We start from the raw sequence: 22,169 nt of genomic DNA, 5'->3' as shown, positions 1-22,169 counted from the left end.
TTTTAATATGAAAAATATTTTATAAAATATATATTAAATATAAATAAAATTTTATCATCATTAACATAATCAAAATCATTATCTCTAAATTGATAGCAGTAATAATACTAATTATACTCATACTTATAATAATTTTACTAATTATTATCATGAATTATAACAAAATACCATAATAATAATCATTTTGTCATTGCAATGAACATGATCATAAAATAATTATAGCTAATTTAATAATAATATTTTAAATAATTATTAAATAATAATAATGCTAAAAATAATAATAGCAGCATCTTTGTTATCATCTTTGTCACTGTAATTATTATTATTATTATTATTATTATTATTATCATTATTAATAATAACAATGTTATTGTTGTATTTTGTTATTATGTTATTATTATTATGATTATTATTAATTAATAATAATAATAATTATTATTATTATTATTATTATCATTAATATATATATATATATATTTTATATTAATTATTATTATTATTCTTATTAATGTTATTATTATTATTATTATTATTATTATTATATTAATTAATAGCAAAACTGCCCTGAATGTAAATATTTAAATAGATTATATTTATATAAAATTTATAAAATTTAACATTTAAATATAATGTTTAGTCTCCTAACAGCTAAAAATATTTTGCAGGACAACTGAATTTTTGCTGGTGACTCTATTTATTAATTGTTGTGTTTGGTTTTTGACTTATAAACTGATCCAGTGAGTTTTTGATGGAACTGTTAATAATCCACCTCTATATACCTGCTCAGTATAAATCAGATTCAATTCTGTCAGTTTATAAAATCACGTGAATTCGTTACAGATTCTGTTTCAGCCAGTGGCGGATGTCACATCACCCACTTTAGGAAGCAGTGCTTTGTGTCGTCTCATGTCTTTTAATTCAGTGAAGCTCGATGGGTGAATCTCGCTCTAGAGAAAGAAAAAGCAGATGAAAAAGCAATAAACTGAACAGACAGAGCAGCCGAAGGTCAGATAGATGCTGTTTAACATCAGTACGGTGCTGTTTGTCAGCCACGTGAATGTATTGTTGCTAGTGGCACATTATTGACAGATTGCTGCTGTATGTACCCTTTACATTAATCCTTTACCTTCAACATCAATATCTGCTGTCGACATGCCACACTATTTTATTCAGAGCCACATAAAGGAACCGAATCAGCATGCAATCAAACCCGGTTCTGCACCAGCTGATTTCAAATCAATACACTGTAGTATGTGCCCACGCTAGAAAATAATGACTTGTGGAAACCTTAATGGGTGTTCCTTAAAAGATTGGCAGCACCGACCGTGCGGGCGATTCTCAATTTTATCGATTTCAAAAAGAAAAAGTCAATTTAACAAAGTTGAAAAGAAAAAAGCCGGGGCGAGAGGGGAGGGCGAGCGGAGGGGAGGGCGAGCGGAGGGGAGGGGGGGTGATGGGTGAATGCATTCTTTTTCACTCAAGCAGTAAACTAAGTACGGCGCGGCGCTGCACGGCACGGCGGAGATTTCTCTCTACACCCCCCCATTATCTCCCACCTCACATTTGCTCTTAGGCAAGCAGTTTAAAAAGCCAAAGCGATTGAGCCAGTGATCCAATTTGAAATGCAGAAATGATTAGAGCAGCTTGCCTCATTTCATATCGAAAAACATTTTCTCTGATTTATGACAGGGCAGCCGCCAAGATCTATCTCCAAAGGGAATTAGCCTGCAATTTCTTTTTGCATATTTCTGTTATTTAGCCTCCCAATAGCAGATGCTGGCAGGGAAAAAAAATAAAGCACCAAGGAGGTATCTGTTCATTCGAGGCGGTGAAGCTGCTGCTATTTTAAACGAGCGAAGAAACGAAAATGAAACAACTGAGTCGAAAATATGGAGCCTTTATTTAGGACCTAACAGTAAATAAAAAAGCAAAGATGGTAAATCAGGGCTGTGTTTGATATTTTTTAACATCTATTCAGGAAATGCTTCTGCATGCAGGCGTGTATGACCAGAGCGGGACATTTATTTTCCTCTCTCGGTGTAAGTCATCCACGCTGCAGGCCAGAAGCAATATTAATATGCAGTGATAACGAGAGCCAGAGGTAAATCTGCCTTAATGAAATTTCCAGTTGACCACATGCAATTTGTTTCATCATAGAGAACAACTAATTGCGGAGGGTGTTATCGGGGTGTGTGAGGGCGCTTAAGGTTGTAAACATACATTTCAGGACAGGGCTGCTCTCTAACACACCTTCTCCTCCGAACATCACCTCACACTGACCTTACTCACCTTTAACTAAAGCACAGTTACATTTAACTGTATTGTAAATACAGGGCGTCCACAAACATGATTTACGTGATTAAGTAATAAAAATAATTGTTTACTTTAACAGGTTTAACAGGTAATTATGTTATTTATTTAATAATAAAATGGTAAAGATATTGCAGCACTATATACATTTACATTTTCGGCATTTAGCAGACGCTTTTTCCAAAGCTCTAAGCAATTGAGGGTTAAGGGCCTTGCTCAGGGGCCCAGCAGTGGCAACCTTGCAATGGTGGGGCTTGAACCGGCAACCTTCTGATTACTGGTCTAGTACCCTAACCACTAGGCTACAGCTGCCCTATACACTCACAGACCACTTTATTAGGACCACTAATAATAATTGGTAGGACCTCGTTTGCCATCAGCCTTTATTCCTTAAGGTACAGGTTTTACAAACATTTCTTTAATGATAAAGATATGCATAAATAAAGTACAAACACACACACACACACACACACACACACTCACACAAGTCATTCCAAAATCCTGAAGGTGCAGTTCACACAAACTTGCCGTCCATTTAATGGAGCCTTAGAGGATCTGAATAAGATAAACTGCCCAAATCAAACTGTGTGTGGTTGGGTGTGTGGGTGTGTGTACTTTATTTAAGTACATCTTATTATCACAGGATTATTTGTAAAACCCATACCACAAAGAACAGAGCTTGTAGAGTTGTAGCCAGAAAGACCTGCAGATAAAATTGCTACCAAAAAAGTATTAAATAAGGGGGATTGAACACTTTTAATTTTTAAATAATTTTCACTTCATCATGGGGTAGAAATAGCAATTATATCAAATCTACAACATAATAAAGTGCACAGAAATGTTGGTACAAATTACCAAAACTATGTGAACAGCTGACCATAAACGTGATGAAAATCCCTAAACAGAGGTCTGTGCCATACTGTCATTTTTGATCATTTACAAGATGTTACGTTGTTCTTTCAGATTGTTGTTTTGAAAGCTATGGAGGAAGTCAGCTGTCACTTGAAAAGAGTCTCAGGATAATCCACAAATCGGTCGCAACCTTTAGACAGAGAACAAACCCAAAAATAAACTTCAACCATTTTCATTCTTACTGCCCATTTACAGCTCTGTTATGTGGCACTTTTCTTTAAAAATCCGTGAAATCTGTGATTTTTGAAATACAAAGTTGAGCTGTAGTTATACCCCAGCTTACCTCCCTCAGACGTGGCCAGCTGTGTCGATCGAGAGCCCAGCGAGACCAGTGACACAGAGACCTGAACACAGTTTTGGTATTTATTTATGTCGTAAAATAAACGTGCATTATTACACTGAATATTTTTCTGTCCAATTCTTCATCCCTATCACAAGATTTAGTTCTCATTTCCCACAACTCAACCTGAAACTAATCAGGATTACGTCATCCTGCGGCCGCAACCATAAGACAGAGAACAATCCAAAAATGAACCCCAATTATTAGTTTCTCATGCCCATTTATAACGCTACTAAAAAAAAGGAAGCATTAGTCATTAGTACCTGACCGAATGACACACTCCCAAATCCTGTGAAAGCCCTTCTAGAAGGCTGTTATACCCTATAAGATGGTTGCTCCATATTAATGTTAATGGTCTTGTAATGATATTTGTAATTTAATATGCTGTAATAATTATTTTTTCTTCTGTATGTTGTGAGTATCTGATTATATATGTTATATAAAAGGTTAAGTTTGAAATGATGGAAAGTAGAGAGAATAAGAGCGAGAGAAAAAGCAGTAAATCATCGTCAGGATTGATATTTTCGGTGACCTATAAAGCAAAGATCTGCACTAAAAAGCTTGTGTCACCGAGGTCGGCGGTGTTATCATTAGCTTCATAGAAGTCAACACCAGGAGTGTTAGCGCCATCTTTCTTCCCCTCACCTCCTTCAGCTGATCAGAGGATCACCGTCTCAAGGCCGGATTAGCGCAGATTTGGGATTTGCGCGATGGGTTAATTTATTGCAGCAGAGGCAGACCCCTTTCATCTACGGCAACATTTAATCAGTCGGGCACACAGCCTATTACAGGTTCCTACACCGCCATCAGCTCCATCACAATCCCCCTCTGAAAATTTCGAAATTATCTGGAACTGGCTTTGGCTCGGCTGTAATAAAAAACATTAGAGCTGATTCCAGATAGGAGCTTCACCCTCGCGCCGAGCCAATTATAAACACTGCGCTCGGAAAAGAAGGTGAAAGGGGGGAAAAACAGGAAGAAAAACATAGGATGCACGAGGATGCTTATCGCCGGCTTTACCGTCCTGAGCCGAATCAGAGCGGCCGAAAATTTATATTAGATCTTATCACGCGAGCCAAAGTCGAGGGGAAAAATCAATAGAGGTTATCTTTTATGTCACAGTGACTTGTGAAAATATTGATTTTCATTTTATAGCGAATTTGGAGCAGAGGTTCGTAATCACTGGGCCGCTGACTACACTGTTTCACCCACTGTATCTCTTACACAGTGAGTAAGAACCCAGACCGGATGAAAAACGAGACACACACACAAACATACAAACACACACAACCTGAGGGCAGCCAGCCATTTAAACCCACTAGTGCCACTGAGACTGCAGCTTCTGGCAGAATTTTGATTTCTGGCCTCACTTTAATTACTAAATTACTTCATTGTCTGTCTGCTGCCGTTTTCCTTCTCTGTACTCATATTTCCCTGTGAAATCTGGCAACCTTTGTTGCCTGCGAGATGTAGAGAGATTACAACAAGAACTTCAATACATACAAAGAATCATGTTTCTCCCTTTGGATTCTTCCACCACTAGTCTTGGTAACTCAACTAGACAGGAGGAGTCGCTGTAGCAGCACCACAGTGGGTTATACCTAAGGCCCTATCTAATTTACAGCCGTAAAAATCACACCACAGACCATGAAATGAGCCTTTTTCTGTGTAACATGCAATTTGCTGTGAAATTTAAAATGTAAGGTTTGTGTTTAGCAATTTATCATTGTTTATTCGCGTAGCATTCAAGTGCATCACGTTTACTGGTTAATTTGCACTATGAGGTGTCCTAGCAATCCTACGGCAATTCAGTTAGCAATTAGTTAGTCAAAATGTCCAAGATGTCGAAGTGTAAAGCGGATAAAAACATGTCTCCATTAAATGTCTTCCATTTATTCTATCATTTAGCTTATGAGTGTAATTTAATAACTGCCATGAAATTTGGCTCTTTTCTTTAAAAATCTGTGAAATCTGTCAAGAAATTAAGCAAATTTCCCTGTAATTTTAGTAGGGCCCCAGTTATACCCCAGCTGAGCTTTCCTCACTCAGACACGGCCTAGTCTGAGAGATCAGTGACTCCAGTGACACCGAGATTGATCAAATTCAATTAGTGGGAATTTCAAATAGCCAGTCCACCTTCTGCATGGTTTGTCCGGTGGAGGGAAACTAAAGTCTTGAGAGGAAGCCCAGGATGAACACGGATCTCTTCTTCTAGTTCTGGCTCCTTATTTGGCCCGTTTGCTGCCATAACAGCCTTCACTCTTTTCTGTTTCTGTGAGAATTTGGGAATCTGGCAGAAATGACTTTATTAAGTCTTTCTTGTGGTGAATTTTTAATTTATTTCATAGTGCAGGTCGTTAGAGTTCTTTCTTGATTGGAATTCTTAACACTAAAGTCTTTAAACCATGATATTCTGAACCTTGTCTTGTACACAGGGGTACGGTCCTGAAATGCTCATTAAAGAAACTGTCTTCAAAAAGCTGCAAGCAGATAATTGATTGTGTGTGGTCGTGGCTGAAATACCTCAATAATTTAAAAAATGTTTAATAAGGCGTGTCCACATACTTTCAGCTATATAGTATTTAAATCCAATTTTTGATAACACTTAAAAACTTCTAATATTTTCATGCTGGTAAGGATCTATCCACTAACAACTATCCTCTAACATGACAGAATTGTGCCCTCTTCTGTATGTCGCCGTGCTGACGAAAAATACACTAAATACAAAATACAATAAATCTAGATCTGATTATAAACCTGATGCTGTATTGATAAGACCCGACTGGACTTTTGGACTGGACTTTACTCCACGGCTGCTTTCGGAATACATTTCTGTAACTTGATTCTCAAACTTTACATTCATGTTGCAACATATAAACTGTTCCATTTATTCAGGTGAGTCAAAGTACGCCGGAGTGATGATGTCTCGTGAGAGAACGTCTCTCTATGGAAATTGCACATGGGCAAGACAGCACACAACCTATTTTCTGTTAGCTAAACTATTTTGGTGGCTCTCTAATGAAGGAGAGCCCGAGGCGTGGAGAGTAATGGCCTAGAAAGCCTGACATTTTGCCTGGCAGTAATAGCAATAGCTACTGTACCAGAAATCCAGCTCACCCCTCCTCCCGGCACGCTGAAGATGTACTCCAGGCTCTCATTGCCCTTTTGTAGGGGGAAAATGGCATTTAAAAAAAAAACATACAAATTGAATAAAAATCTAGTTGAGAATAAAAAATATAGCCAGGCGAGCACAGAAGCCCTCTATCCACATCAGGGCAGGTGGAGAATAATGCCCCTTATTTCAACTTCTGATTTAAAGAAATAATTTGAAGCCCTCAGTTCGACCTGGCGCCTGAAAAGAAAAATGATATTGCGCATTTAGAAAAACTTGCCAGCACATTACGACACGTGACCTCCAGCGCCCCCTGAAACGGAGACCGATGCTTTAAATTCTTCTCGGCCGGGGCGACTGATAAGCGCCGGACAAGACGTTCACCTCAGACATTCTCGGGCCGTCCGCATGCTTCCCGTAATTTTCCCAGCCACCTAAGATCAGCGTGTAATCTAACTAAGAGATCTGACACCGTTATCGCTGGAAAAAATATTTCCCAGAATTCTCAGCTGGCTGAAAGGGACGAGTTTTCCAAGAAGCCCAAAAAGTCTCAGTTTAAATCTCATGTACAGCTAAAATGTTCTAAATTAAATCAGGGATGAATTATTACTTTTAATCAAGGATACAAATAAAAACGTTAAAAGTTTACACACACAGTTTTGGGATTTGTAATAGTTTCTGTATATGTTGTTCTGTAAATAAAATGATTAATACTTCTTCATCTTTAAAGTATTATAATAAATCTTCTGTAAATAATTAGGGTCAAAAAATACACTAAGCAAATAATGTTATTTATTTACACTGATCAGCCATAACATTAAAACCACCTCCTTGTTTCTACACTCACTGTCTATTTTATTAGCTCCACTTATCATATAGAAGCACTTTTTTGTAGTTCTACAATTACTGACTGTAGTCCATCTGTTTCTCTGCATGCTTTGTTAGCCCCCTTTCATGTTGTTCTTCAATGCTCAGGACCCCCACAGGACCCCCACAGAGCAGGTATTATTTAGGTGGTGGATCATTCTCAGCACTGCAGTGACACTGACATGGTGGTGGTGTGTTAGTGTGTGTTGTGCTGGTATGAGTGGATAAGACACAGCAGCGCTGCTGGAGTTTTCAAACACCTCACTGTCACTGCTGGACTGAGAATAGTCCACCCAACAAAATAAAATATCCAGCCAACAGTGCCCTGTGGGCAGCGTCCTGTGACCACTGATGAAGGTCTAGAAGATGACCAACTCAAACAGCAGCAAAAGATGAGTGATCGTCTCTGACTTTACATCTACAAGGTGGACCAACTAGGTAGGAGTGACTAATAAAGTGGACAGTGAGTGGACACGGTATTTAAAAACTCCAGCAGCGCAACAATAACCAGCAATAACTTCAATATTTTAATAAAATAAAGGACATCATTAAAAGCCAAAATTTACCATTAAATGCACGTCCCTAACAAGTTTGTACCTCGATGCCAGTCAGTGCCAGCGCATCGTTTTATTTTTAATGTGCTCTTTAATCACCCCAAATTAATTCCACATTTGTGTGTTATCTCTCCTCGTGCAGAAAAGCAAGGCACCGGTCCCAGTGGTTCTGAGCTCGGGTCCCAGGTGGCTGCTGGATGTGACTTGGCAGGGAGCAGAAGACAACAAGAACAACTGTGTTGTGTACAGCAAAGGTAAGAACCTGGGTTTAACACCTCAGCGTCGTACCCACCCAATTCACACACACTTATACACAAGGAACCATGATGGACCCCCCCCCCCATTACATATATGGTTTTGTGTCAGTGCAGGTATTAACACTATCACAGACATGTGCAATTTTCTGTCTTGTTTTCAGTTTCCTCTTGGTCTGACCTTGTGCTTTTGTTACTGTGTTTGTAAACGTGCAGTGACATTTCTGTACATCGCTGGCATGCGGACTGTTACTGATGGGACATGCATATATTGGCATTTTCATCATCAGCACTGTAGCAGGATCATGATCAGGAAAAATTCAAGAGTGGGTGCCTCCTTGGACAGTGATTGGCTCGTCTGTTGGGTTGGATGCCAGGGGGATTTCTCAAAACCGATGCAGTTATGACCTCTGCTGGCTAGTCGATGGTGCCTGCACATAGCCGAGGGATAATGAGGATCAGGGCGTGTCTCTCCGTACACAAAGCTGACCCGCATATGAACTCTTAAACTTTGTGCAGGTGAAGAAAAGCAGTCAATTCCTGCACACATGTTAGAGGGGGCGTGTGTTAGTCATGGCTCTCCTTGGTCAGGAGTGGAGGTCAGCAGCAGTAGAGAGGAAGTGAAATGCAATGAGGTGATTAGATCCGACTAGATTGGGAGGAAAATTGTGGGGAAATTCCAAAAAAACATTCAGTGAAACAACTGGATCATGCAGAACACAAATCAGCATTGTTTTAGCACAAGTACGTCAGTCACTATAATCACTCACGTTTAGCGAGCATGACTTGATTATAAAGAAATAAATAATAGCGTGTTCATGGTTGTCTCTACTTTTTGTTGTCTAGTTTCCTTACATAAACGTTACCCAGCACAAACATCAATGTAGCGGCTTTGCAACTCGACCCAGACTTAACAAAGCATTAGCGACGACAGCAGCGACCCTTGCCAACACGCATTTACATCATTACTGCGTGTAGGCGGCTCTTTAGCATCTCACTGACGCAGTGTATACACGATGCTGCAGATGTTAACTACAGGATGAGGGTCCTGATTCCTCAGGACATGAGGTTTCTTTGCTCCAAAGTAAACAAGCAAGATTTGCAAATGATGGATTTTCAGCCTCGAGCGCTAATCACTCCACTGCACTGGAGGAGTGATCCTGTTACCCGACTACTTAACTTTGTGCTTTATATCTACTGAATCATTCAAGTTTTGATCAGCTATTAAAGACGATTATGTCACATATTTAGTTTGTATAATCTTACAGCATGGAGCCTGATATACATCACTGATCAGCCATAACATTAAAATCACTTCCTTGTTTCTACACTGTCCATTTTATCAGCTCCACTTACCATATAGAAGCACTTTGTAGTTCTACAATTACTGACTGTAGTCCATCTGTTTCTCTGCATGCTTTGTTAGCCCCCTTTCATGCTGTTCTTCAATGGTCAGGACTCTCACAGGACCACCACAGAGCAGGTATTATTTAGGTGGTGGATCATTCTCAGTACTGCAGTGACACTGACATGGTGGTGGTGTGTTAGTGTGTGTTGTGCTGGTATGAGTGGATAAGACACAGCAGCACTGCTGGAGTTTTCAAACACCTCACTGTCACTGCTGGACTGAGAATAGTCCACCAACCAAAAATATCCAGCCAACAGCGCCCCGTGGGCAGCGTCCTATGACCACTGATGAAGGTCTAGAAGATGACCAACTCAAACAGCAGCAATAGATGAGCGATCGTCTCTGACTTTACATCTACAAGGTGGACCAACTAGGTAGGAGTGTCTAATAGATCTATAGGTCTGATCCACTCATACCAGCACAACACACACTAACACACCACCACCATGTCAGTGTCACTGCAGTGCTGAGAATGATCTACCACCTAAATAATACCTGCTCTGTGGTGGTCCTGTGGGGGTCCTGACCATTAAAGAACAGGGTGAAAGCAGGTTTAAAAGATATGTAGATAAATAAATAGACTACAGTCAGTAATTGTATAACTACAAAGTGCTTCTATATGATAAGTGGAGCTGATAAAATGGACAGTGAGTGTAAAATCCAGGAGGTGGTTTTAATGTTATGGCTGATTAGTGTATATACACTGTGCAGTCAAAAGTATGTGGACACCTGATTGTTAGCATGTTGGGCATCATATTTCAAAACCATGGTCATTGATATAGTCGGTCGGCTTTTTAGATTTTAGAGTATGTCAGTGGAAAAAGTGCAGAAAAATAGCATGAAGCTTCCATGTTGTTCTGAAACACCTTTGCTGTGACGTTGTGCCACCCTGGGTAAATATGATGGGTAAAATAGGTATTAAGTTTTTTATTTTTTATTTGCCACATATGCCAAAAATAAAAGACATATACAAAAACTATATATAATGCAGTCTTAAAAAACTGTAAGAAATGTAATCAAGCTCATATTTGACTTTGCTGGATTATTTATACTAGTATCACTGTACAATTTACCTGCTAGTTAAAGATTGTTCTATGAAACAGTTTTTAATACCAGTAAAATGTATTTTGATAAAATAATTTCAGCCAATATACAACAAAAAAAAATCTATGTAATAACATCAAACGGGACCTGATCTAAAAACCCTGTCTTTAAAACATTGTCAAAATGATTGTATCCAAAAAGTACAATAAATCTTTTGAATTAAATATTATAATTATAATATATTTCCACAAATTGCTAAGCAGACCATTAAATGATAAACCAAACTAGACGCTTTGTACCCTGAGAATCCACTCAGCGTGGTCTGTAGCTAATACTTTGTTGCTTGTACTTGCATCAGCTCGCAGGTACAGATTTATTCGTCCCATGTGCAGAAGCAGCACTTAGTAATGCATATCTAAAGCTGAGTGTGCTTACTGAAGGAAGCTGTATGACATATGCACTGGTAATACTGGTAATAAATGAATCCCAGCATCCTGTGTGGCATCATTTATTCTAAATTGGTAGGAACGATTCCCCCTCGGGCAGCTTCAAGCAACCGGTGCAGGCGTCTTCCTAAATATAGAAACCCTGCAGATTTATAACTAACAGCAGCCAGGTGAGATGCGCTCTGTTATTGGGTCATGCTGCGTTCACAGCTCTAGTTATGCTGTAAAGCGGGGTTTGGGTCAAACCGGCAAGGAACAGATTTATTAATTTCAGTTTATTTTATATTTTTATCCTGGTCAGGGTCGTGGTAGGTCCGGTTCCACCCGTGCAAGGCAGGAAATCCTTGGACAGTGCCCCAGGCAGTCACAGGGCTTTGGTGATAGTGTACTGCTTTGTGACTTAATGTTGACTTAATGTAAAAAAAAATTTAATAAGCAGTTTTGAAGCTTTTATAAGAAACAAGCATGACAAAAGTTCTACTCAGGAAAGACCTGAAAACCTCTGAGGCTCTCGTTACAGTAGATTTTTTAAATGTTAATCTGGGTGTCGTGTAGCCATAACAAAATACCACTAAATAGATAGAAATGTACTTATTGGTTTCTACATATAAAAAAGTGTCTGTTAATCCACATAATCCAGTGGATTTGGCGGCCGTCATGTTCAGTACGTGTCTGAATGGTATTATCACATTAGGTGCTGTAAAAAAAAAGAATTAGCACTAATGTTCTTCAGCCAGCTCTATTCAATGTGCAAATCTCACAATTAGTTCTCCTCGTCTGATACTGCGGCTCTGGTGAGTTGGACATGAACAGTGAACGTCCTACGATGGTATTATAATGCAAAGGTCACCTAAATTTGGACCGTAAGCCTCTTAGACTGAGGCCTGGCAGATACAGCGAGTTGGCAAAGTTGGTCTTTGTGCGAGTGAAAATTGGCCAACGTAACACGAGTGTTTAACAGAAGTTACACGGGCGGATTGGATTCATTTACTCAGCTTTTGTGCTCAGACTGCTCAGAGGTTTAATCAGATTCTAGTTTTTATAGTTTTTAAAACCAGAGACGTGGTCATCTGACCCTTTTTACTTCTTTTTACTCACCTTTTCTCTTGCTTTATAATTCTGGATTCCTCAATAATAAAAATACAAATAAAACAAGGCCTGAGACCTTGGTCACCCCATCTCAAAGAGTTTCATTCACAACATTCACACACTGCTTATCAGACTTATCAGATAATATTCAAGCCAAATAATAAAAGTAAACATTTAAGAATGTACACTTATTTATTTTTTACTTTTGAAAATGTTTAAATTCACTGTTGTATTTTTTCACTTGTCATTGTATTATTTACTTTTATAGTCTGTACAGAGTATTTAATACTACAGTACAGTCTGCAATGCATATCTTACAAACATAATTTTTCCCAGCATTCATCTCACTAGTTAGACTGCATACATGTTTGTTTATTAGGGTTTTTAATGTCGTTTTACACTTTGGTTACATTCATGACAGGAACGGTAGTTACTCATTACACAAGATTCGTCAGTTCACAAGGTTATATCAAACACAGTCCTGGACAATTTTGTATCTCCAATTCACCTCACTTGCATGTCTTTGGACTGTGGGAGGAAACCGGAGCTCCTGGAGTAAACCCACACAGACACGGGGAGAACATGCAAACTCCACACAGAAAGGACCCGGACCGCTCCGCCTGGGGATCAAATCCAGGACCTTGTTGCTGTGAGGCGACAGTGCTACCCACTTAGCCACCGTGCCGCCCTAGACCGCATATTAATACCCATAGCTTTAAAATAGGATGCATGGCAAGTTAATAGTCAGGTTTCCAAATACTTTTGGTTATATAGTGTACATTTTGGTGCAGTATCCACATACACAATTCCAACTGACCTTTATTAATTTTATTGACACTAATTATTCATTAAAATAATAAAAAAAAATAACAGAAACTTGTTGTATCAAGGCATCCAGTCCTATGCAAATGCAGCCAACACACAAACCTGCCTGGTACAGCACAGAGGGGCGAAGTGCTCCCAAAACCGGCCGTGTTTTAATTCTTTAACCTCTAAACCTCTCCTTTGAGCATTATGGTGACAAAGCATGAGAAGGTACACGGCTGCTTTATTATCTGCTATCAGCAAGCCCAGGCGAACTGTGTAAGCACGTAATAACCGAACAACAAAACACAATGTCAAAAATTCATTATCAGTGTATTATAACTTAGTCGTACCCGGAGGGGGGGTCCCTGCCGCAGTGCAGAGCACCACTGTAATTATGTTTAATTAAAACACAACAGAGATCAACAGAATCGTTTTCATTAGGAAATTATTAATGATTCTGTTGCTGCGGTAATTGATTGCGCCGAGCGCAGGAATAAAAGCAAGCGGTCAGGGTCGGTGTGACTAGTGGACAGAAAGCACAGAGGGAGGCGAGTGGGGGGACGGGACGGCAGAGGGAGAGAGGGTTTGTAGTAAAACTGTTACTGCTACTGTACATGGTCAAAAGTATCTGATAATGATTATTCTAGATAATGACTTAAGGTGTTTCAGCCACACACAGGGGCGTCATAAGTACCAATTTTACTGTGCTTTATACCATTAAAATCATGGCAGTAAAAAGTTGATAAAAAGCAATTAAAGCTTCACGTTTTATCCTGGAATGCTGAGCAGAACTACAGGACACAACACGCAAATTCACTACATTTACAACATTCCCCTTACTGCTCCATCATGGTTCCAAAAGCTTTTGGACTAAAGGGGACTAAATTCCCCACATACATACTTGAAAATCTTGAGGAAAGCCTTTCTAGTTCAGTGGAGGCTGTTAAATCTGCAAGAGGGAGGCAGGGTCACATATTACAGTCATACTATCACTTTTTTGAGGAAAAACAGTCGTAACCACTACCTCGCTCAACAGTAGGTACAGTGTTGTTGGCTTGCTGGGTTTAAACAGATCTTTCGTAGCAGTGTGAGTTAAAATACTGCATTTACAATGTTGTACCAGAGAATGAGCCACTGCTCTGGTCTTGTTTATGTCTGTACGTAAAGGTTTGTGTCTGTACGTAACGTTCCTGCTTGAGTTCTCTAGAGGCATTTAAATGAGAGAAAAATAGCAAGAGAGAAAGAAATGAGAGCGGAAGTGAGAGAGCGCTGTGTATTTCAGTAGTGTGTAAAGATCAAGCAGGGTCCTGCTGCTGCCATTAATTATGATCCCATTGTGTAGCACCGGGGCTAATAAGAGTGATGTAAAGCACCCCAGCGGCATCCTAATCAGCCCGGCAAAGTACCTGCAAACAGCAGTGTGTGTGTGTGTGTGTGTGTGTGTGTGTGTGCATAGAGTCCGTTCTCAGCAGGCCTGCGTGGGAGTGATGATTTAACCCAGCATAATTATATAATCGATGGTGAGAAATGCTCGTGTATCGATTGGCGCACTCTGTGTCAGTGTGGGAGCTCTTAACTGAACACACACACACACATACACACACACACACACAAACAAACAAATGCTTTTTCCATTCTTTACTGAACCAACCACATTGTTCTGATGTTACTAGTGAGGTACTACATTAGTTTAATAGGTATGTTAGTGCTGCAGTGTGTTTTGGGTTTGCTTAACACAAAATCTGGCTCAAAATTTAATTGTGATATATTGGAGCCCTGTCCAGGGTGTGTTCATGCCCTGCACTAATTAATTCCAGATCAGGATGATGAAAATGAAAAAAGAAATCAAGGTTCCTGATATTATAAGTGTTATATTTTTATCATTATTATATATTTTTATAATTAGAATGCTGAATTATTAGCTTTATATTTATGTTTTATAGAAGGATCTAGTAAAATCTAGTGATCATCATTGCTGTGCTTCTCAGTCTGACACTGCAGTGCACACTGATGGTATAAAAAATTTATCCGGAAATGTATATTTTAAGACTCAGTACAGTGTGATGCATAATGGGAGTAAAGTAATCTGTGTATGCTATAAATCTCACTCTTACTCACTTACTTTCTTAACCGCTTATCCAATCAGGGTCGTTGGGGGGGTGCTGGAACGTATCCCAGCCTTTCAGTGGGCACACAGTAACACCCTGGACGGGGCGCCAGTCCATCGCAGGGCAGACACACACACACCCATTCACCTATAGGGCAATTCAGTGTCTCAAATTAACCTGACCATGTTTTTGGATTGTGGGAGAAAACCGGAGCTCCTGGAGGAAACCCACGCAGACATGGGGAGAACATGCAAACTCCACACAGAAATGACCCAGACCGCCCCGCCTGGGGATTGAACATAGGACCTTCTTGCTGTGAGGCGACAGTGCTAGTCACGAGTCACCGTGCCGCCCTTCTATAAATCTACAAAAATAAATCATGAGAGTCTTTTGAACTTATCAGTGGAACAAATTAAGTGCTATTAAATAATATGACATCACAAAAGCTGAGATAAAAGATCATTAGACCAAAGGGAAATGGCTGTGAGAAGATTTAACTTAAACATTCTTATAGACGCCATTTAGAGAGTTGGTCTGAAGTTCCAAACTTATGGTGCAGCAACAAACCTAAAATCATTTATACAAATCATCATAATACCATAATCTCTTGTTTTACTAATAATTTTATAGGATTTTCGACTTCTTTAGTTAAATTCATGGGAAACAAAGGTATACATTTTGGATAGTGTATTACAATGTCCTTTTCTGTAGCACTAATCATGACAGCTGTGTGTTATAACGTTATTCTAATGATTTTCTTTAAATATAAAATAGTCACAATTGTTTTAAGTTAATGAGTCTGTAACTTTAACTTTACCACCGGCCGAACTACACAAGCCACAACCACACACACACATTTTTTTCTTTTCTGATTAGACACCTAAGACAGGTAATGGCATGATATTGAATATTAAGACCCTCCAGATATGTGCCAGCCCTTTGATCAGCATCATTCTGATTGTGATCAAAGGGCTTGTGATCAAAGGGATCGTGGTTGATTGTCTAATTAAAGATTCATTTCTGTGCTTACATTTTAGTTCCACTATGTGAGCTGCAGCCTTGCCTCACACCTCACTAATATCCATCTAATATCCATGATTGTGTATTTAAAGAATAAAGATAGAGGCTCTAAATCAGGAAATTCCACCCACGTCCTCCTTCTGTGGATGTTTTGGCCCAGTTTGAAAAGTACATTATGGTGCTTATCTCCCAGCATATTTGGAGATCAGGATAAGGGGATTTAGGATCTTTTTAGGATCCCCCAACATGTTGATTTTTACTCTTCTCTTTTAAAATGACTAATAAATGATTAATCCCTGAAGATAATGTGATTATATGCTGTTTTAATAGTCCTCTGAAATCTGTGTATTTAGAGTAGAAATAATTCACAACATAACGTTCTTAATCTGAAAGGCTTACAGATAAGAATCCTGTATTAAAATGTAACCTAATATAAATATAGATTTATTGAAATATGTGTTTAAGGTACAGCTGAACTGATAGTTTTAAAGAATTAAAGCATTTAAGACTGAAACACCAGTTATTTGCAGCACTAATATCATTCTTTTTTTTTTTTTATTCTCTAACAAATTAAGATTTAATTTAACTGTTTTATACTATATACTATAGAAATTAATAATACATACATCTGACATATGTAATGTTAGAAGCAACTGGCAGTCTGCTAGCCAATCATGCCTGTGTTTAGAAGCCTGACCAGTTGACAGCATGGCTGGACCCCAGTGGTGGTGGGCTAGTGCAATTTATCCAACCAATTGCCCCGTATGTCATAATGTCTTGTGTAATATATTGGTTAATAGATGCTAGTCAGCACATCAAATTGCTGTAGTTTTAGAAGTAAAAATCTCGTAATGTTACCCCCCCTAGACAGGTACTCCACTTACTTAGAGTGACCCTAGCTGCTACAATCGTATGTGTATGAAGTGTTTTTAATAAGTGCTGTTTCATCTGTTTAATGATGTTAAATAAGAAGAGGTTCTGGCTTCATGTGTCCAAGTTGAAGCATGTGCTAGCCTTTAACCTTCATACTTAAGCCTAGGATATCCAACACGCTTATGGTCAGGTGTCTAAATACTTTTGACCATATAGTGTACATTGTTGTGAATACAGGAGTCCAATAATGGCTGACCGGAAAAGTGTGTGTGTAAAGGAGACTTAGATAAACACACTGGTGACCTCTCTGAGGACTTGCTGTGCAGTTTAGCTGTAGGTACAGCGCCGGATGACAGAGTGTGTCTGCTCGGCTAGACAGTACCATCCATCCTAATGTGTATGTGTGGAGGGGGTACAGTAGCTCTTATTCAGTCATTTATTTAAGCTAGCAGGATAGCTCTTCATGCTCACTAACATGATAAACGTTCCTCTTAACACACTCACTCTGAATGATGCAAAAGTGTGTTTTCGTTTAATGACTTGTTGACCAGTCGCTCTGCAGAATAATGATGAAAGATGTCAGTCTGTCTAAAATCCCAAGTCATGCTGTGGGGACTGATGCACCCCCATACCGTGACAGATGTTGGCTTCTTTGCACCTCTTACTGATTACTGTCTGGATGGTCCTTTCACCTCTGGTGTGGAGAAAGTGACGTCTATCTATCAAGATTCATGGCTGTGGATTTAAAACGGGACATCCAACAAGCTCATGGTCATCTGTCCACGTACCTTTGGTCATACAGTGTATGTGAGATCAATGTGTAGGACTTGTAATCTTCCTGGGTATTGGGGTGCCTTACAGACCCCAGACTTTAATCCCCATGACTGCATCGATCTGAAACACCTGAAAAAGCTTCACTCTCCAAACTCAGATTAGGACGGAGGAAGAGAGTCACTTTTAAGCAGATGACTGGTACTGCCATCTGTCCTGTCTCTGTGGGTGGCATCATAAACTGGCTGTAATGCGATCGTAAACTTTACACGCCAGAGGTCATCGTGGCTTATTGAGGCCCATGAAAATTTACGGTAGATGAACTCATGCAGCTACTGATGCAGCGAAGAAATCAAATCAAATACTGGCTCACCCGCAGGTACGCCAACTTCAATTCACCAAATATCCAGATTAAGTTGTTGCTCTTTAACTATTTTAAATTTTGATTGGTTGGAAAAATATAAAACATGGCTGCCTAATGGAAATAGCAGTTAGTTACCAATCAAATATTCATACATATACAAATCCCATTTTTGGGAAAATTTGGGACATTTTGTAAAATTCAGTAATCTGGGATTATCTGGGATGAATCTGGGATATGTTTATTCTCTTTAGATGACCTCTCTATAGGTATCATTTCAGTCCTGTACTGTTTTATTGGTAAATGGTAACAGATTGGTAAATTGGTACATTTTCTGTATGTAGTTTTTAATACCTGGTTATTCCTAAAATTTTCTCACCTGATTGAACATACAGGGTCTGTTGTGAATGAGAGACATAGAGCATGACCTTAACATCACAATAGTCTTAGTTTCCTCTTGGTCTTGGTATGCTTCTCATGGGAATTTTAAACAATCTGATCAGACATTCGGTTTTCCAGATTTTGTTCGTTAAATACAAAATCCGTTAAATGGAGGTCCGGTAAATCGAGATCTGTTAAATTGAGGTCCATCTGTATTAGCAGTAAAAGGTTTGTTTATAAAGTTAACAGAATTTTATCTGATTGAGTATGGTAAATAAGCCAGTGATTCTTCAGAAGACGTCTGATCACTAATTAAATGAAGGCAAAAGGGAGCAAAAGCAGCAAAAGCATTTTCTGTATATAGTTTTTTAATACCTGGTTATTCCTAAAATTTTCTCACCTGTTTGGACGTACAGGGTCTGTTGTGAATGACAGATAGAGCAGGACCTTAACATCACAATAGTCTTAGTTTCCTCTTGGTAATTAAAAGGAAATGAATTTGAAATCTGCTGTTTTATACATATATTATAGGATATACAGTATATTATTGGCTCTGCAATGTCCAGACGACAGATACTCTAAGAATGTCCAGCGTTCAGGCCTCAGCTTGATTTAAAGCCTTTAAAAATAAGAAAGCCAACAAATCAGCCCATAGTGAGGCGCTCTCAAGGTTTTCGCTCAGACCTATTCAGCTGCAAGTGAGAGACCGAGAGCAGTGAAAAAAATATATGCTCTCTATCCTGTCAGTGGGCTTTTGGCTTATCTTGAGTGACTGTCAGGGCTGGAAATATCAGCCAACAGACAGAAATATATAAAATTAATAAGCTGCTGGGTCTTGTCGGGAGTTATGATGCTTCCATAAATCCTGGTTTGATCAGAGCGGACAAGGCTTAAATCCGCTGCTCCCAAACGCGCAACAGCAAGTGTTTTTGGCCCTGGATTTTTTCTTTTACCCTGTGAGATAAATCTTATTTCGCCAGGTAAGGGCTTCTATCATCCGGCAGCTCTGCTTTCATGACTGACAAATCGGAGAGCTGGAAGCAAGTTGGCAGCCTTTACTGCCTTTAATGGAAGGGCAACGGCTCAACAAGGTGAAACCGGGGCCAAATAAAAAGACAAAAAACATATGTGCTGGAAAAAAGAAAGCAAAAAGAAAATAATGGTGACATCCAGTTGTGTTTTCTGTGTCTATTAAAGGTGAAAAGCTTTTTTTGGTTTGTTTGTTTCTCAGAATGAACGGTCAAGTACAGTGGAACCTCGATTTAACGGACTAAACAAGAGGAGCACTAAACAATTTAGCACTATGTGCTAAATATGCACATATGATCAACAGTAAAATGAACAACATTAATAAAAATGTAAATATGTCATGTAAAACCTGTGAATAAATATAAAAATTGGTGTACTGTACTACTGGTGCTGGTGCACAACTTAAGCATAAAACACAGAGAAAAAGGCGAGAACAAAGCGAGCCTCCCGACAAAATAAAGCCTCTCAATCATGTAAACAGAGAGACATGTGCCGGCTAGTGGACAATTACTGGTCTTGGTTCGCTTCTCACAGGAATTTTAAACAATCAGACCGGACATTCGGTTTTCCAGATTTTGTCTGTTAAATCCAAAATCCATTAAATTAAGGTCAGTTAAATCGAGGTTCCTCTGTATTTTTACTGTCGACTGTATGTGTTTAAAAAGTGAACAGAATTTTATCTGAGCGAGTCAGGATAATTAAGCCAATGATTTTTCAGAAGACGTCTGAACTCTTTGTAAATCTGAATTTCAGTTGATCACCAATTGAATGAAGGCAAAAGGGAACAAAAGCAGCAGGAACAACAGTTACATAGTAAACAATAAGCAGTGAAGATTAAGTCTGGCCTGGCCTACAGTAGAAGTTCCAGTTCATTCCATAAATCTTCACATGGGTTGAGCTCAGGGCTCTTTGCAGGTCACTGGATTTTCTTCTTACTAAGTGTGGCACGGTGGCTCGGTGGGTAGCACTGTCGCCTCATAGCAAGAAGGTCCTGGGTTTGATTCCCAGGTGGAGCGGTCCGGGTCCTTTCTGTGTGGAGTTTGCATGTTCTCCCCTTGTCTGTGTGAGTTTTCTCTCACAGTCCAAAGACGTGCAAGTGTGAGTTGAACTGGAGATACGAAATTGTCCATGACTGTGTTTGACATTAAAGACCTTAACTGTGGGCCTGTTGTAGTCTAGTGGTTAGGGTACTGGTCCAGTAATCAGAAGGTCGCCGGTTCAAGCCTCACCACTGCCAGGTTGCCACTGTTGGGCCCTTGAGCAAGGCCCTTAACCCTCAATTGCTTAGACTGTATACTGTCACAGTGCTGTAAGTTGCTTTGGATAAAAGCGTCTGCTAAATGCTGAAATGTCAATGTTAATTGATGAATCGTGTAATCAAAGTGTGTAAAACATGATGTTAAAAATCCTAATAAACTAAAATCTTCTTACTAAACTTGTAAAATCATGTCATTATGGACACCAGTTTGCACAGGCGCACAGTCATACTGGAACATACTTGTCCTTCGGCAAACTGTTGCCACAAAGCTGGAAACATATGATTTATTTAATAAAATAAATTTTATACACCTGTTAGCAGTGGATGATGCTAAAACATCATAACTTGATCTTAAAATTACCTTTACTCATATAGATTATTATGGCTCATATGATTAGATTTAATTTCTATAATTAATGAAAGCAAAAGCAGTTAAATAATGCAGTTTCCTTTTTGTATAAAGTCTATGTTCAATCGCCGTGGTGTCAGATAAAAAGCTTTTACGAGGGCTTACTCTCTCTGCACAAGTGTGATGTTGCTGTTTTCTATGCATGCACAACAGAAGAAGAAGTCGACACAGGAGAAAAATGACAACAATGTCACAATAAAAATGTTTGCTGGACCACATCAAGGCGACGTAATTACAAATTTAGCTTTTGTGAATAGGCTATGCTTTTTGAGCACAGCTCAAATACTCACTGGGGAAAATAATAGCGCATGCCAACCCGAGCCCGTTCACAATAAAAAGCAAAATAAGAATGTAAAACATTTTCCTCTCGCTCCTGCATGCTTTAAATCTCACTCCAGTTTCACTAATAAAAGGATCACGGCAGATCAGGAGTTTAAAACTGTAAAGCAGCGAGTGATGAAGTGCACAACACTTTAATTACAGCTCTGAGGACGTGAAGCTGGCGCAGAAGGCCGACCGAACTCTTCTACAGAAGCACCTTCTAGGATGTAATTGAATTAGGGGCTGGGAGCTCGGAGCGCTGGATTCAGTGGTGCGCCCAGGTTGGACCCGCTGTGTGTTATATTTGCTGATGGATTTCTTATAGCTTGTCTATTTTAGCAGCTCGCGAGGCTCTGGCGTGTGTTCGCCTATGGCTGTTCCACCATGAATTATTCAAAGAGGAACCGGCTTCACAAAGTGGTCACGAAGGAGGACAATTCTGCTCTCTGGGAAACAGATTAACCACAATTTTCTGCTAGCAGAGGCTGCAAAGTG

At 39.3% G+C, this 22,169-nt stretch overlaps 1 protein-coding gene across 1 annotated transcript in view; it reads left to right on the top strand.

Moving 5' to 3' along the window:
* Positions 1–22,169, top strand: part of zfpm2a (zinc finger protein, FOG family member 2a) — a 173,927-nt gene that overhangs the window by 105,760 nt on the left and 45,998 nt on the right. The window contains exon 5 of the mRNA XM_062985599.1: positions 8,238–8,349. Within this exon, the coding sequence (XP_062841669.1) occupies positions 8,238–8,349 (112 nt within the window). The remainder of the gene's footprint in view (positions 1–8,237; positions 8,350–22,169) is intronic.

Source organism: Trichomycterus rosablanca, chromosome 23 (genome assembly GCF_030014385.1).
Source record: "Trichomycterus rosablanca isolate fTriRos1 chromosome 23, fTriRos1.hap1, whole genome shotgun sequence".
NCBI classification, from domain to species: domain Eukaryota; kingdom Metazoa; phylum Chordata; class Actinopteri; order Siluriformes; family Trichomycteridae; genus Trichomycterus; species Trichomycterus rosablanca.
The sequence above is the reverse complement of the archived record's forward strand: the minus strand, read 5'-3'. Positions and strand labels throughout refer to the sequence as shown.